This window comes from Musa acuminata, chromosome BXJ3-3 (assembly GCF_036884655.1).
Source record: "Musa acuminata AAA Group cultivar baxijiao chromosome BXJ3-3, Cavendish_Baxijiao_AAA, whole genome shotgun sequence".
In the NCBI taxonomy this organism is placed as follows: domain Eukaryota; kingdom Viridiplantae; phylum Streptophyta; class Magnoliopsida; order Zingiberales; family Musaceae; genus Musa; species Musa acuminata.
In genome coordinates, this window is record NC_088351.1 from 4,828,110 (window position 1) to 4,845,472 (window position 17,363).

General features: G+C 38.9%; 3 protein-coding genes across 3 annotated transcripts; 2 read left to right on the forward strand and 1 right to left on the reverse strand.

Moving 5' to 3' along the window:
- Positions 1-789: 789 nt before the first annotated feature.
- On the forward strand, positions 790-4,078 carry LOC135633866 (alpha-amylase isozyme 3D-like). Its single transcript, XM_065143826.1, has 4 exons — positions 790-821; positions 2,349-2,656; positions 2,750-3,555; positions 3,632-4,078. The coding sequence occupies exons 1-4, from the start codon at positions 790-792 to the stop codon at positions 3,881-3,883; spliced, it is 1,398 nt and encodes a 465-aa protein (XP_064999898.1). The 3' UTR covers positions 3,884-4,078.
- Positions 4,079-7,319: 3,241 nt separating this feature from the next.
- LOC135632885 (gamma-glutamylcyclotransferase 2-3-like) lies at positions 7,320-14,078 on the reverse strand. The gene is made up of 8 exons (XM_065141732.1): positions 13,865-14,078; positions 13,675-13,751; positions 11,072-11,125; positions 8,218-8,274; positions 8,098-8,138; positions 7,950-8,021; positions 7,795-7,874; positions 7,320-7,730 (listed from the first exon to the last, which is right to left on the reverse strand). The coding sequence occupies exons 1-8, from the start codon at positions 13,971-13,973 to the stop codon at positions 7,657-7,659; spliced, it is 564 nt and encodes a 187-aa protein (XP_064997804.1). The 5' UTR covers positions 13,974-14,078; the 3' UTR covers positions 7,320-7,656.
- A 716-nt stretch (positions 14,079-14,794) lies between these two features.
- Positions 14,795-15,995, forward strand: LOC135632460 (probable transcription factor At4g00390). Its single transcript, XM_065141061.1, has 2 exons — positions 14,795-15,478; positions 15,553-15,995. The coding sequence occupies exon 1, from the start codon at positions 14,903-14,905 to the stop codon at positions 15,371-15,373; it is 471 nt and encodes a 156-aa protein (XP_064997133.1). The 5' UTR covers positions 14,795-14,902; the 3' UTR covers positions 15,374-15,478; positions 15,553-15,995.
- Positions 15,996-17,363: the final 1,368 nt, after the last annotated feature.

Here is a 17,363-nt window from a genome sequence, read left to right on the forward strand (position 1 = left end):
TTGAGATCGTTGAACATATGCCCAGTTTTTTATAATTATATCCATCACACTATAATTAAGTACTCCGAGGGATTTTTTTAAATTAAATTATGGAATAAGAGATATTTTTCACCAGCCATCTTTTAGTGAAATTGTCGGAGTTCATTAAATTATGTCTAATATTTTGAGATTTTTCATTCTCAGCAAATTTTTATCAAGAAAAAAGTTGATTTTATTTTGTGTTCATCTTTTTTGATGCAGAAAGAAGTAGATACCATCACATTCAAAACATCTCAAAGATGTGAGTTCCATGAACTAGATTGTGATCCTGGCACATGTTTCTAGAAACGAAAATAACTTCTTTTTGTTTGTGGTTTTACAAACATAATTAAAAAGGTCCGGAGTTCTTGCAGCACTCGCATGGACATTGCAAACAAAAATACACAGTAAATGCTATCATACAAGCTCGCATGGGTGGCGTCCGTCCTTCTCCAAATAAAAACTGCCCTCTCTCTCTTTGTTTTCTTAACAATAATCATCACATACGCATGTAGTGAAAGAACAAACAAATAAAAATCTTAAATTTCTTTAAAAAATATGCATCGTCGTACGAAGAGTAATACGCAAAACTCACAAAACTTAAAATCAAAGTGAGATTATTATATTACTAAAAGAGATAGTATATCTTTGAATCATTACAGATCGGTAAGAGAGGATGAAAAAGATCAAGCGTCCTATTCTCTAACGGTGATCCACACAGTAAGACTACAACGAAGTTTCTCGAATCGTTACCCAAATCTGCTATCGAGAATGGGAGAGAAGAACGGCAACCATAAATGGAGGTAAATTCTTCCTTTGTATAATGTGCACAACAGTTTTATTATCAGACTCCCGAGTCTTACCCGCTCTCGGTTGTCCCTTACCTACGAGAGAGCCATGTGTGGGTCCTACTCTCTATACATCCACTAGCAAGTCGGTTACAAAATGCGGGAAGAAACGAAGAGGTGACTCCTTTTTTTGGAACAAACGGCATACATTTTCTTCTTTACTGTCGCGAACACCGAACAGCGGAGTTGATCCATTCCGAACCCGGTGTTTGGAAACTCAACGGTCAATGCGCACAAAAAGATGCCATAAGATAAGATTCGTGCCATCGGAATCAACGGTTTGGATTAAATTTATGATCTCTTTCTCTCTCCCTCACATATCGTTTGGCTTCCTCTCGCCACAGAGGAAGCGGGCGGATTCGAGCGAGGGGCGCGGTCGAGTCCTCCTTCACCTATCATCGCCTTCGACACCTCGAAACCAACGACAAGAGAAGGCATTCGCCATGTGTGGAATCCTCGGGAATCTTCGCAGTGCTCGGCTTGCCGATACCTCGCTCGCAAAGAGGGTAAAAGGTTGTCTTTGACACGTTTCGCAGCCATTGGACGCAGGATTTGGTCCTGTTTGTTTGTAGTCCGATCGATTGTGTATTGCTTACCGAATCCAATATGCTGTATGTGGGTCGATCGTACGTAGATCGGTGTGGTGGACGTACCGAATAGTGTCTTAGTACGGATTCTGACTTGACATGTCTTGGGGGCAGCGTCGTCTCGATGCTCTCGAAATCGAGTAGTGCCTTAATACGGATTCTGACTTAGTGTGTCTTGGGGGTAGCTCTGACTTAGTGTGTCTTGGGGTGGCATCGTCTCGGGGTTCCCGAGGCTGAGCAGTACCTTAGTACGAACTCTGACCTGATGTGTCTTGAGGACTAAAATATGTTGTATCAACCCTTATTAATGATATAATTTAGAGCCATAAATCTAAAGATCCTGAGGAGAAAATTTAAATATCTATTAATTGAAATATGTCGTAATATTGATGGTTTAAAATCAATTGTGAAAAAATGAATACGGGGTGGTTTGATTTTTATTACTATAAATGATATTAATGATTCTATGTTTAGTGGTTGCAGCTTTTCTAACACAATCTCTACTATGTAGCAAATGCAAATTGCTTCATCATCTGTGAGTGTGAATGTGAACCTTCCTTCTCCACTGGTAGAGAAGGACCAGAAGATAATAACTCCATCTGTGAGAGTGAATGTGAAGCTTCCTTCTCCACTAGTCTTCGACTGTCGATAATAGGGATGTGAGCCGTTCTACAGTTGGATATGGCCATCAAACGTGCCCGAGACGCAGCAGCAACGGACTTCGCCCTATCTTCTTCCAATCACCGGTGACCCCTCACAGGTTATGGGCCACAACAACGCTTATCTACTTCCCTTCATGCCTTACTTACCCTACCACTTCCAGCTATATATACGTGCCCTTAGCCCTCACACTGTTCCCATCCCCATCCCGTTCCATCCTTTGCTCCTTCGACAGAAGAAAGCAAGGAAGACATGAGGATCTATTTTGGTCCTTCGATGTTTCTACTTCTGTTTCTTGTCACTCCGAACTTGGCTCAGTCCCAGATACTCTTCCAGGTAGAGATAAACAGATCCATTTGTTGCCTTTGTCCTTGATCGCGTTTACAGTAAGAGAAACGAATACGTTGCAGGGCTTCAACTGGGAGTCGTGGAGGCAGCAAGGCGGCTGGTATAACTTCTTGAAAGACAAAGTCTCTGATATAGCCAACGCTGGAGTCACCCACGTCTGGCTGCCTCCGCCCTCGCACTCCGTCGGCGTTCAAGGTCGTTCCGTGATTCGTATTTGCCGTCGTGATCACTATCACATGTTGACCGAGTCGACCTTGGTCTAAACTATTGCGAGATTTCACCTCTCAGGTTACATGCCGGGCCGGCTCTACGACTTGGGTGCTTCCAAGTATGGGAATCAGGATGAGTTGAAGGCGCTGATCGGCGCTTTCCACGACAAGGGAGTCAAATGCGTGGCCGACATCGTCATCAACCATCGTTGCGCAGACAAGCAAGACGGGAGAGGCATATGGTGCATCTTCGAAGGCGGAACCGATGATGCCCGCCTCGACTGGGGTCCACACATGATCTGTAGGGACGACACACAGTACTCCGACGGCACCGGAAACCTCGACACCGGCGAGGGCTTCGCGGCGGCTCCCGACATCGACCACCTCAACACGCAGGTCCAGCGTGAGCTGACGGACTGGCTGAACTGGCTCAAGACTGACATCGGCTTCGACGGGTGGAGGCTCGACTTTGCCAAGGGTTACTCCTCGAGCATCGCCAAGATCTACGTCGAACAGACGCAGCCAAACTTCGTGGTGGCTGAGATCTGGGGTTCATTAGCTTACGGAAACGATGGGAAGCCAGCATACGATCAGAACGGCAACCGCCAAGAGCTGGTTAATTGGGTTCAGCAGGTCGGAGGCCCAGCGACGGCCTTCGATTTCACCACAAAGGGAATACTACAAGCTGCCGTGGAAGGTGAACTGTGGAGGATGCGTGATCCCCAGGGGAAGGCGCCCGGCATGATGGGGTGGTGGCCGGAGAAGGCTGTCACCTTCGTCGACAACCACGATACCGGTTCGACGCAAAGGTTGTGGCCTTTTCCTTCTGATAAGGTCATGCAAGGCTACGCTTATATACTCACGCATCCGGGCGTCCCTTCCATCGTAAGTATGCTTCTGCACAACACTCGATTCAAATAGTATCACAGCATGACGATTATATATATGTTCGTGCGTGCAGTTCTACGACCACATGTTCGACTGGGGATTGAAGGAGGCGATAACTCAGTTGGCTGAAACCAGAACACGAAATGGAATTCATTCGGGTAGCGCTCTCAACATTCTGGCCTCTGATGCTGACCTCTACATGGCAATGATCGATGGGAAGATACTGACAAAGCTAGGCTCGAGAAACGACGTGGGGAATCTCGTTCCTTCCAACTTCCACGTCGTTGCCTCTGGCAACGACTACTGCGTGTGGGAGAAGAGATGAAGACGACGATGATGAATCATGGAAGAGACTTTTCGCTTCTCTTTCGTTCACGTTTCTCATCTGTGTTGTAAGACCTCGGTATGAATGAGGTCATGAAGCTTTTCCCTACTTGGCCGTGAGGCAGGCAGAATAAGTGATTCCTGGTAAGGACTGTCGTAATCTATTCGACCAATAAAAGGCAAATTATTGATCCGTATGGATCGATCCAAGTGAAAGAATCGAGTTCCATGGTGCTAATCTCCAAATATGTTATGGTAATTATCATGAGATACGTAAAATGGGGACACTGTTCACTGTGAAGTTTAGCTAACCCATATATCGACACTCCAAACAAGGAAAGATCAAAAGAAAATAAACGAAGAAGGATGTGTTTTGCATGTGGAGAAGTAGAAACTCATTCATGGTATGGAAACTACCGACAATCTCTCCCTAAACCTTAGGCTAGAAAATTGTATGTGATAATTGAATCATCATAAATCTTTGCAAGCCTTACATTTGGTACTCTTGCGCAGCACTTGATCTCCCGAATCTTATCGAGTGTAACACATTTCCAATTGACCATGAAAAATAATATTAGACCAGGACAGGAAGATGCATCACGTACTAATTAATGGTATTGTGGAAAAGGCAAGCAACTTAAGACTGCAGCAGCAACACATCCACTGTAGTGAAATGGCCAAGGTTGTGTCCATGTCAGTCTCAAGAACAAAATAGTTATTATAATATTCTTCAAGTAGTAACTCCACAAATGCTATATAAGGGTTGTTGAAATCGTTGAACATATGCCCAATGCATGAAAATTATATCCATCACACTATAATTAAGCACTCCGAGGGATTTTTTAAATTAAATTGTGGAATAAGATATATTTTTCATAAGCCATCTTTTAGTGAAATTGTTAGAGTTCATTAGTTAAATGCTATCATACTAGCTTGCATGGGTGCCGTCTTATGCTTAATCATAAAATGACTATCGAAACCCAAAACACCTAAATGACTCATAAAATGATCCATTAATCAAAATCATATGCTTGCGATCTTATTAATATATCCTAAATTTGATCAAACCTTTGGCATAAATATTCCAAAGTTACTTTAAATCAATGATAGAAAAAACAGAAATATTTCATCAATATCATAAATCATATCGAAAAACTTATTATATCATGTGATCATTTGAATAACATTGTATGATACGAAAATGATCTAGATGAAACAAATCATATGATTTAAGTGATCGTTGAACAAAATATAATAAAATATAAGAACTTCAATGCTTATCTAAGTTCAACCATTTGCTATTAAGATTGTGATCTTCTACCCCTCTTAGTCTCCAATGGATGATACTTAAAATGGTTGATTCATTCGCTACAAATGTATATGCGAGATCGAGAGAGGTTTTTTGATCTGATCACTCTGACGCTCATGTTAGTAATCCAAGGTTCCCAAATATGGGTTCGAGTAGTTAAAAAAAAAATAGCTTTCCCCTATTCGAAACATGTTTTTATATAATAAAAAATTAGATATATCATCGAGACTACGAAATCGCTATCTTACAATAAGAAATCATCAACCATCAATCATTCCGTAAGCGGATTAATCAATGAACTCATTCTCCAATGAGCACGTGTACTATATCTCTAGTGTCCCCACACGAGCAGCTATAAGATCAACTGCATCCATCATATGGATGGGTATACAGCACACCAGTCTGGTCGGTTATCTCGATGTTCTTCTTAAGTAATTTATAATCGGGATTATTTAGAATCTATGTTTAGAGACGAATCGGTCTCATTATCGTGATCACATCACGATCCGATTCTCATTGCACATATCCATAGACATTATAATATATTCAAGTAATATATAATATAAAGTGATAAAATGTCAAATAATAATAATAAGCAAAAGGACTGTGTGTCAAGTCACACGTGCTATCACTCACGTGATTGGCTTACGGGGCACATATGACTAGCACCTCAGGTATGATCGCCAATAGCCTCTCCACCAACAACCAAAAATAGTCTAGAGGGCTTGAGCCCCATTATAAAAATTTGAATCACAAATGATAGATGAGCTTCTTGCACGCCTTAGATCTCGTTAGTGAACTGAGCGATAAAGTCAGATAGTGTCTCTTCCTTCCATTGCCTGAGTTCGAGAAACATTACAACTGATGGCCTCAAGCGTACATTCTCGATGGAGTTCGAATTCCTTTACGAGTCGAGCGAAGGAGTCGACCGAGAGTAGCTTTAGATAAGTGTATTACTTCCTCACTAGGCCTCTTAGCATCCTTAGAAATGTGAGACATATTAGAGTGTCCAATACGCCATAGAGAGATATCTGGGGGCGAAAGGCAATTGTGTGTTCAACCTGGTCGGTACTTCTGTTAAAGGCTTCTAACAATGGGAGGTAGAAGTTGGTTGAGATTAGTTTCTCTTGGATGTTTTGGGTGAATGGAGACCAACCCTAGGTGAGATTGATCGAATTCTCTCCCTTGGACTATTGAAACTCCCGTCGCATTTTGTTTAGGTGTTGGTCCATTTGCCTTAGCTAGACTCCTAGGGAGTCATCTATTGAATCCACTAATTGGGTCTCACGGTAGTGCAATGATGCATTGAACTCTACCATTGGGGAGCAGAGCGCTCTTTCGGTTAATAATTCTATAGAACTTGAGCAATCCTGAGATGTTAGCATTGCACCAATCAAGGGTATTCTAATGAGTGCCGATGTCAGTGATAATTGAGGTGTCAATTGTGATTAAGATGGTAGCATTGCTTATTGGGTTAGCTGAGTTAGGAGTGGAGCGATAGCCTGCAATATACTCGTAAGCGTCTATACCTGATGGGTGAGGTTTAGGAACATATCGATGGTGACAAGCAAGTAGCTCGAGTTTGTCCAAGGGACATAATGAAGTGGAGTTATTATGGTTGGATTATTTACCAAATTGATTGTTGATCTCTAGTCCAGCTTATTGAGAGATGGACCTTTGAGATGTTCCTTCACGATGATTTTCTTATGTTTCTTATAAAACTAGCCTAGAAAGTGTGACAAGATCATTTCAACACTAAGTCTTGATTGATGATTTTTTTTTTTATGGTTCTTTTGTGAAGTGTTTGAGATATACTGTATTCAAACATGCAAATGGTTAGCAATTATTCCCACCAAAAACATAATAAAAAAAAATTACTCCTTAAAAGTTTGTGAAAGGAGATGTAAATAAGAAATTAGTTTTTTTTCTCTTGTAATGTTTATTTTCCAGTTTGAAATTACTACATCTTAAAAGGAGAAAAAAGGCATAAGAATTCCAGCATCAAGTGGAACTCATCCATACAATACCTGTCTAGAGTTCCAGGTGTAAAAATATTATGCACTACTCATTTAGAATCAAAGAATTTAATGCAACTGAAATAAGCAAGAGATTCTTCACGTCTGATGCCTGGACAACAATATATTCCCCAAGTAATATAGTTTGCTTAAGAGGAATCATTTATTGAGTCAAGTAACGGTCCAAATTTTATACTGTCGATACATATCAATTGCACCCTAACCAAGTTATGCATTCGCTTGGATGAATAAATCATATACCGTGTAATAACCATCTGAACAATTAAAAGAAATGGGAAAGGCAGTTTTCTCATGAACACGTAGCTCAGTAGATTGTGATACTAGCAAAGAAAGCTACTATGTATCGAAAACCAAGATCCAGAGCAGATTATAATGTTGAATTTTGCTCAACTTTAGTCAGAAACTATGCTGTTCTGTCCCTTTTTCAAATTATGCTGCTGCTTTTGTCGAGAGAATTCTTCTAACTGCATTAGAAAGATCCCTAACATGGGTGTCATCACATCCTGCACAAGTTGGAAAATAAAATTATTAAAAGTAAATAAATGAAGGGAAGAGGAATGAACTTACCAATTTGTTTTAGCGCATCATCAAGTTGGAAAAGGTAATCCCTGTTGGGTCCAGATGGACCTTCAGCCTCGGCAATTTGTCTGTAAAATATGTACATACATCAACTACCAGACACGTATTCGAGACATGGTAGACAAATGAAATGGCCACCATACCTGGCCATTTCATCCAGTGATGCTGGTCCCAAATAATTCTGGTTGGCCTTCTTGTCCGCTGAACCTATGTATCTAATTAGTTATAGGCATCAGAGTGTGTTTCAGAAAAGAACATTTTAGAATATAACTTTATTAGCCTGCCACTTACACCATTACATGATTGATAGCTGGAGTAGAAGAAGCCGGGTCCTGAAATCAGATATAGGCACACTTTTGATAGACAACATAAATTGAAAGCAAAGAAGCTGGCAAAGTGCGTCCGACTTACAGTGTAGAATTCAAGATAAACCTTCATGTCATATTGCTTTTCCCTTATTTCTAGATGCTGCAATGCAGACAAGAACATGTGAAAAAACAGCAGTCTCCCACCAAAAGAAAACATATAATCCGACAAACTAAAGTTAAAGAAACAGTAAATTCTGCTTACTTTACAATTGAAACAGAGACAAATAAAGAGGTATTTGAAAGATTAGATTGTTGAGTGCAATTAAAAAAATTTAAATGCAACCTGAGATACTGGTTACTGGATGTTTATCTTGCAAACTAGTTGGATTGTCATTATCATTCTGGTACTCAGAGGCTCCAATATAAAACACAAAATTGTATATAAAACAGACATGCATAAATGGATAAAAACCCAAATAAATTGTTTGGGCCATGTTCACTTTTGGAAAACAGATCTTTTTCATCCATGTTATAAGTAATAGTGATAATGGTGATGATAGAATATAGATGATGGTGGTGGAGGACTTGGTCATGGTCATGACCATGGTAGCAATGATAATAGAAGTGCTTGTTATGGTGATATTTATGGAGGAGGTAATACTGAATTGGTTGTGGCAGGTGCGACTATAATGGCTTGTTGTCAATGGTGATAGTGGTGAGTGCCGGTCATGGTAATAGTGGATGGAGCATGTGATAGTCACATTAACGATGATGGTGGTGACAAAAACAATAAACAGAAGTCATGGTAATAGTATAATAGATGATAATAAAACGGAAAATGCAGCGAAGATGCCAAGCCTCTTGAATGCTTTTGTTGTTATTCAGACTCGTATACGTAACGTTGTCTAAGGTGTCTCCGAGATGAAAATGACAAACTCCTAATATATCACCTACATGATAACCAAGGTCGAGATAGGTTTCCCATCTCAATCTCTTTAATGTTCAAGTTAGTAACTCGAGATGTATGAGTATGAGTGCGAATAGTCCTTTCTTTATTTAAGTTAAAGCGAACTTTTATACTTCATCATAAAAGGTAAGGAACCATACGATTGTCTTTTTTATCATAAAAAATTTACGATTGTCTTTTTTTATGATAAATGATACGAAGAAAGTTTGTGATTGTTTTTCTTATTATAAATGATAAAAAAAAATCATAAAGGATAAGGAACCTTACGATTGTCTTTTTTATCATAAAAAATTTACGATTTTTTTTATCATAAATGATACGAAGAAAGCTTGTGATTGTCTTTCTTGTTATAAATGATAAAAAAGAAGTCTGGTTTTCTCCTTTCTCTTTGAGCATCATGTAGCGATGATGTATTGGATGATTAATCGATAATATATCTCCTATCAGATATCATATTCATATCATTGTTAGGTAATTAAAATAAGTGCTGACCAATGTTTCAAACATTTTTGATTGAAAAGTATCAAACAAGAGTCTAGCATTACCATTTAATATTAGATTGTTAGGTGGAAATTATTAGGTGAAATTTCAAGGACGTTGACCTAAATTCTGTATTTTCGTACGAAATCTCACGTCAAATGGGAACATTCCACATGATGTTGAGAGTACAAAAATTACTTTTGAGCTTAGCTAAAAATCCCACTGTTTCACATAATACACAATTATGCAAACCATATTGAGAAATCGAAGGGCGAAATAAACACAACTGAATATCTCATATGCAAACTTGGAGTAGAAGATCACATAAATCAAACAAGAAATGATTTTGCTTGATTGATCCCCTTCACCACAAACATGTATGTCTATTTAGGTCCAGTATTTGATAGAAGAGGGTGTAATTCAAATGCAGAAACGAGAGAATTGACTAACATATAACATGTACTTTGGTGTTCTAGTATTTAAAATGAAACCATACATTTCAAGACAAATCTTTCAAGTCAAGTCAAATTATATATATAGGTAAATCGCTCAGTACATATATATATATATATATATATATATATATATATATATATATATATATATATATAGGTAAACCGCTCGGTTTACCTCTATGCCGGGTGACGTTGCCAAGGCGACGTCGCAGAATTAAAAAAAAAATTATGATGTCGTCCGAGAAGAGAAGGAAAAAAAAAAAAAATCTCCGCCCCACGATGCCAATGCGTCTTCTCCCATACAGGGATTAGAAGTCGCCGATAGATGAGGAGGAGAGCGGCGATCTCCAGGTTCTCCCTTTTTTTTCTATTTCTTTCTTCCCCTTTTCCCTCTTCTTTCTTCTCGCTCGATCACCGTCGACGATAACGCCTCAATCGACAACAATAACACCTCAATCGATGGTACCGCTCAGTAGTAGGCAGTCCTTGTATCGATCTGCTGACGGACCGGTACGTACCGTCCAATACGAGCGGTATCATTCGGTATTGCAAACATTGGTGCCAACAACGACAGGGGCAGTGGTAGCATTTATCATGGTGGTGATATAGTGATGGCAACAACCATAATGTAAAGGCCAGTAATGGTGATGACCACAAGGCTTACTACATGAGAAGCTTAAAAAAAATCCGAAAATTAACTTTTGTTTTCTTTGTACACCAAACCCTACACAAGATTAAAAAAATGGTGAAGCATGTGTTTCAAAAATATAATTTATTGTAAGCAAACACATCCTTTGATATCAATACTAGACTAATTACCATAGACAAAATTCAACCTCATAATAGGGACTCGTGCAAGAAGGAATTAATCTGTGGTTACAGTCGGACACAATGCTGTTATAATGTCTAACTGTAGTTGTTAAAACTACATTTGATATAATGTCTATCTCAATCTAATAAGAAGAGCCCAAGCTGATGGAATGTGTATTTTACCAAAAATGAAAATTCATATCCAATGCAAATTAAATATAAAGATAAATATTATAGAATTCTACCTCTAGGGCAATCCTCTGATCTTCTTCACCAGAAACTTTGTATGCAACTCCCCACTAGAAGCATATGAAACAAAAGAAACCATTAAGCAAAATACAACAATAAAAGGATATCATAATAAAAAAATGCAAACACAAAAATAAACATCTGTTTTTGTAAGTACAAGAAAGCATATTAATTGTTTATGCATCTCTTTTTATATATCTGCTTCCTCATACACTAATGCCTACAGCGTGATCTAACTGTATGTACATCAACAATATATTTTGCACAACACATGTAACAACATCTGTCAGTTATCTAACATGTTTATTTGTGAGCTTTTATCATTCATCAAAATGCATATTGTTATTACAACAATAACAACAACAAAGTCGTAAATCCCAACTATTTGGGGTCGTGTACATGGATCTTTTATCGCCATTGAGATTTGCAAAAAGTCATATATTTAGTTAACTTCAACATACTTAAATCTTTCTTTATAACTTCTATTAAAGTTTTTCTAGATATTCCTCTATCTTTCCTCGTATCACTAACATTAATCATTTTACCTCTTCTAACTACTACATCTAGAGGTCTCTTAAGTACATGTTCATACCATCTTAAACGATTTTCTCTCATCTTATCCTCAATCGAGGCATTATCTAATTGTTCACGAATAAAAGTATTTCTTAAGTGCCCAGCACTCAGATTCATAAAGTATTATTGGTTTCACAACTACGTTATAATTTTTTTCTTTTAATCTCAAAGGTATTTGATGATCACACAAGAATCTTGATGCCCCTTGTTATTTTAACCATCATGTTGTTATTCAATGAATAATATCTTCATCGATCTCTCCATATCTTCATAGTTCAAGTTTATAATCAATTCCACTTAGGCTCTCATCAACTAGGATAATATCATCAGCAAATAACATACACTGAGGAGGTCTATTATGTAAATAACTAGTAAGTTCATCCATTATCAATTTGAAAAGATAGGGACTTAATGAGAATCCTTAATGTAATCCTATATTAATAAGAAATTCACTAGACACACTCCCTATGATTCTAATACTAGTAGCTACATTATCATGCATCTCTTTAATAATATCAACATAATTAGTGAATATATCTTTATTTTCTAAAACTCATCTCAATAAATCTCTAAGAACCCTATCACAAGCTTTCTCTAAGTCAATAAAGCCCAATGTTCATCGTACCATAGCATAACATTTGGTACGAGCAGTACATACCGGTATGATGGGGGGATCGATACAGGCAGTATATCGATATGTCTCTAAGTACCATGTGTTGGTACACTCGGTACAGGTCGATATGGCTCGATATATAGTGTACTGATAAATGGTCGATACATCGGTACAGACTAGTAAGGCGAACCATGATAAAGCCCATATACATATATTTCTTTTTCTCTCTATACTTTTTCATTAATTGTATTAATAAATAAATAGTTTCTATGTTTGATCTTTCAAGCATAAAATCAAATTGATTTTTAGAGGTATTTGTTTTAAGCTTTATCATATTTTTGATAACTCTTTACCAAAATTTTATAATATGGCTCATGATTTTAGTTTCTCTGTAAGCATATTGTTATTGTAGAAAAAAAAGGGTTATAATGTCACATATGTTACCACCAAATCTACGACAGCAAGGCAATGATTATAAGCATTTCATCACGAAAGAACTATCTATGGTGCTCTAAAGAAATAGATAGATTGCAGGTAAACATGATTCCATTTAATATCACAATGAAACCATTTTCTTTCTAAAGCTAACAACAGCACCAAATATTTCACACTAATATAGATATACAAAGACCATATATTCATATAGTGAAACTTCAAAGGTGAAGATTCTATAATTTGATAGAAAACAAAAGTATGAGAGAAATGAAATTATAAAAGCTTAGCACAAAGGTTTTCCAAACTACAAGCTGAACTATGCTTATAAGAGTTTGCTCCAATATGTATGCCAAGAGTTAACAGTCATCTACTTATCCTATTGAAACAATTTTGGCAAGAAAGCCTCATTATTCTTCTTTCATATTCTTACAAGCCAATGAAACAATTCCAGAGAGAAACTGTCATTTATTTCTCCTTAGATAATAGAGGTCCGACAGCCCAATATCTTGAGAAACAGTCTGGCATAGCTGCAGAACTACAACATGCATCAAGTTTGACAGTATGAAACTTCTACAAAGAGCCAACAATTTTTTTTAAATATACGGCATTTTAATTAAAAAAAAATTAATTCCAGTTATAGCACAAAGCTCTTAATCTTGTGTTCGTGGTTTCGAACCCCACGGTGGGCGTTCACAATTTGTTGCAACACACACGATTAACGCCTGACAGACCTAATCATGTATAAAAGCTTTTTTGCCCTCTAATCAAAGAACGACTGAGCAGACACAGCTATCAGTGCGAAAAAGTCAAGGATAGAAGTTTCTTCCCTCAAAAAAGGAGTATCCAACTCAACAGATCCAGCAAACAAAAAATTCTCTCTGTCGCCGTAATTAACAGTCCAAACAATCACACACAAATCATTAATCGTGACAGTAAAGGGAATAGAGAGAGAGAGAGAGAGAGAGAGAGAGAGTATACACAGATTGCTCCGCGAAGGGGTTCCAAAGTGACGGTTCTTCCGGGGAAATCGGGAGTCCCTCTGTGGTCTGTGCTACCTATTCCATTCCACCCAATAGATCAAATGATTCAGACACCAAAAGCAACAAACCATTAAAAACCAACGTTTTGCACTCTTCTTAAAGGGTAGGAAGGGAGGAAGGTGGCTTGCCTTGGTAGAAGACCCTACGGAATCCCTTAATAAATCCGACGCGCCTCTCGTCGTAGCGGAACCCCGCCTTCCATATCAGAGACCCATACCCGAACACCCACAGCACCATCTTGCGATCTCCCTCCCACTCCTCGTCTTCTCCCTCCCTATACGAGTTCTGGGGACGGAGAGGGGAGAGACGACCAAGTGATCGTGTTCTGTTACTCTTGCGTCAGTCACTAAGTTCGGGGCGGTGATCGCCTGTATCATTACACCATGGAACATTTGGCCCTTCTGAGAGGCGGCCGGCTCTCATCACATTTATTTCACGGGACCCACAGTCTCGTACGAGAAATATACGCGTCCCCTGACTGAGACGACACAGGCAATCACGGACTTCGTGGTCGAAGCTGGTTGGCTGGAGCTTTTCCGCGTTTGTTTCGAGAGATGGAGTTAAACGATTGGCGTTTGTAAATAAGATTTTCTTAAAAAAATCTTTAATATATACGCTTTTACATATCGACCCTCTAGGAAATGTAACAATATCATATTTGTCCTCCCAAGCTAAAAAACTTGCATATGCATCCCAATATTTAATCTATTGATTATGTACTTTAAAAACTTACTATGTTGTAAAGTCTATTAGGAATATTTTATATAGTTTTAACTAAAAATAATGTTTGGTGGACAATGAAAATTTTAGGGGTAGATATGCTATTTCTAGACATCGTATGAATGGATTTGTAAAAGCAGCAATAGTATATAATGATACCGAGTGCAGTCTACGGATAGATTTGTGAGGCCAGTCGAGGCCCGGCCCAAACATTATGTGCTTAGTTTAGGCCGATCGGGCCCATAATCGCCCAATTACTGAAGCGGATCTAAAATCCGAAATAGAAAGCCCAGAAATCTCCCTATGAAGAATATTCTCGTGTTTTGGGGGCAAATTGACCGTCCCATTCCCCATCTCTCTCCTCGCGCAGATGAGATGTTGAAGACGACTTCTTTATACCGTTGTCTCCTCTCTGTCTGACTCTTATCCCAAATCCCCCTGAAAGCATGCGATCCAAACGCCTCGCTTCACACTCCGCGAACAAAGCTTCTTCTTCCTCCTCTTCTTCTCACTCCTCCGCGGCTGCCGCCGACTCCCGACTGCCAACCACGGAGGACCCTCCCTCCACCAACGGCGGCCCCGGTGGCCGCTCGGCCCCCCAGACTCCTCCTGCCTCGAAACCCCTCCCGGAACCCCACGCGGCCGCCTCACCTGCCGCCACGTCGAGGCGTAGCGAGCGGAAGCGGAAGCCCCGCGAGTTCGGCGGCAAGAGCTCCCCCGAAATCCGGCAGAAGAAGGTTTGGTCGGAGCACGATGAGGTCGAGCTCCTCAAGGGCGCCCTCGCCTTCCGCTCCCGCACTGACGCCCTTCCCAAGCAGCCCACCATGGCTGCCTTCTTCGCCTCCATCAAGAGCTCCGTCGGCCCCCACCTCACCACCGATCAGGTCGGCTACAAGCTCAAGCGATTTGATCCTTAGACAGAAGAAAGCAAGGAAGACATGAGGATCTATTTTGGTCCTTCGATGTTTCTGCTTCTGTTTCTTGTCGTTCCGAACTTGGCTCAGTCCCAGATACTCTTCCAGGTAGAGATAAACAGATCCATTTGTTGCCTTTATCCTTGATCGCGTTTACAGTAAGAGAAACGAATACGTTGCAGGGCTTCAACTGGGAGTCGTGGAGGCAGCAAGGCGGCTGCTATAACTTCTTGAAAGACAAAGTCTCTGATATAGCCAACGCTGGAGTCACCCACGTCTGGCTGCCTACGCCCTCGCACTCCGTCGGCGTTCAAGGTCGTTCCGTGATTCCTATTTGCCGTCGTGATCACTATCACATGTGGGGAATCTCGTTCCTTCCAACTTCCACGTCGTTGCCTCTGGCAATGACTACTGCGTGTGGGAGAAGAGATGAAGACGACGATGAAGAATCATGGAAGAGACTTTTCGCTTCTCTTTCGTTAACGTTTCTCATCTGTGTTGTAAGAAAAAATATCGTTTCTCATCTTTGTAAATCTATTTTAGTGTGAAATCTTTGGTTCTGTTGTTAGCTTTAGAAAAAAGATGGTTTCATTGTGATATTAAATGGAATCATGTTTACCTGCAATCCATCTATTTCCTTGGAGCACCATAGATAGTTTTTTTCGCTATGAAATGCTTATATTCATTGCCTTGCTGTCATAGACTTGGTAGTAACATACGTGACATCAGAACCCTTTTTTTTTTTACAATAACAATATGCTTACAGAGAAATTAAAATCATGAGCTATATTATCAAATTTTGGTAAAGATTTATCGAAAATATGATAAGACTTAAAATAAATATTTTTAAAAATTAATTTGATTTTATGCTCGAAAGATCAAACATAAAAAATATTTATTTATTAAAATAATTAATGAAAAAGTATAGAGAGAAAAAGAAATATTTGCATTTGGACTTTATCATGGTTCGCTTTACTGTATCGATGTATCGATTAGTTATCAATACAATACATATAGAGCCATACCAACTTGTACCGAGTGTACCAACACATGGTACACAAGGACATGTCGATATACTGCCCGTATTAATCCCTTGTCAGACCGATATATACTACTCGTATCGAATGATATGCTATAGTACGATGAACATTGGGCTTTATTGACTTATAGAAAGCCTATGATAGGGTTCTTAGAGAATTATTATGGTGAGTTTTCACTAATTATATTAATATTATTAAATATATGTATAATAATATAACTACTAGTATTAGAACGATAGAAAAAGTGTCTAGTGAATTTCTTATTAATATAGGATTACATTAAGGATTCTCATTAAGTTCCTACCTTTTCACATTGATAATGGATGAATTTACTAGTCATTTACATAATAAGCCTCCCTAGTAAATGTTATTTACTGATGATATTATCCTAGTTGATGAGAGCCTAAGTGAAATTGATTATAAATTTGAACTATGAAGATATTGAGAGATTGATGAAGACATTATTCATTGAATAACAACATTATGGTTAAAACTGTTAGGATCGAGAGCACTAAGAGGGGGGGGGTGAATTAGTGCAGCGGAAATCTTACAGCGATTAAAAACCAAAAGCTGCGTTCGTTCAAAAACTATTATGATGCAAAAGCAAATTCTCAGTTTGTATCTAAGTGCAGTTTGCGTCTAAGCGCAGATTGCGTCTAAGCGCAGTTTTGCGTCTAAGCGCAGTTTACGTCTAAACTCAGATTTACGTCTAAACGCAGTTTTACGTCTAAACGCAGATTTACGTCTAAACGCAGATTTACGTCTAAACGCAGTTTTACGTCTAAACGCAGATTTACGTCTAAACTCAGATTTACGTCTTAAACTCAGATTTACGTCTAAACGCAGATTTACGTCTAAACGCAGTTTTACGTCTAGACGCAGATTTACGTCTAAACTTTGAAACTTGTTTGTATACTCGCAGAAGGCAGTATGCAGTTGAAATCAAGACGTAA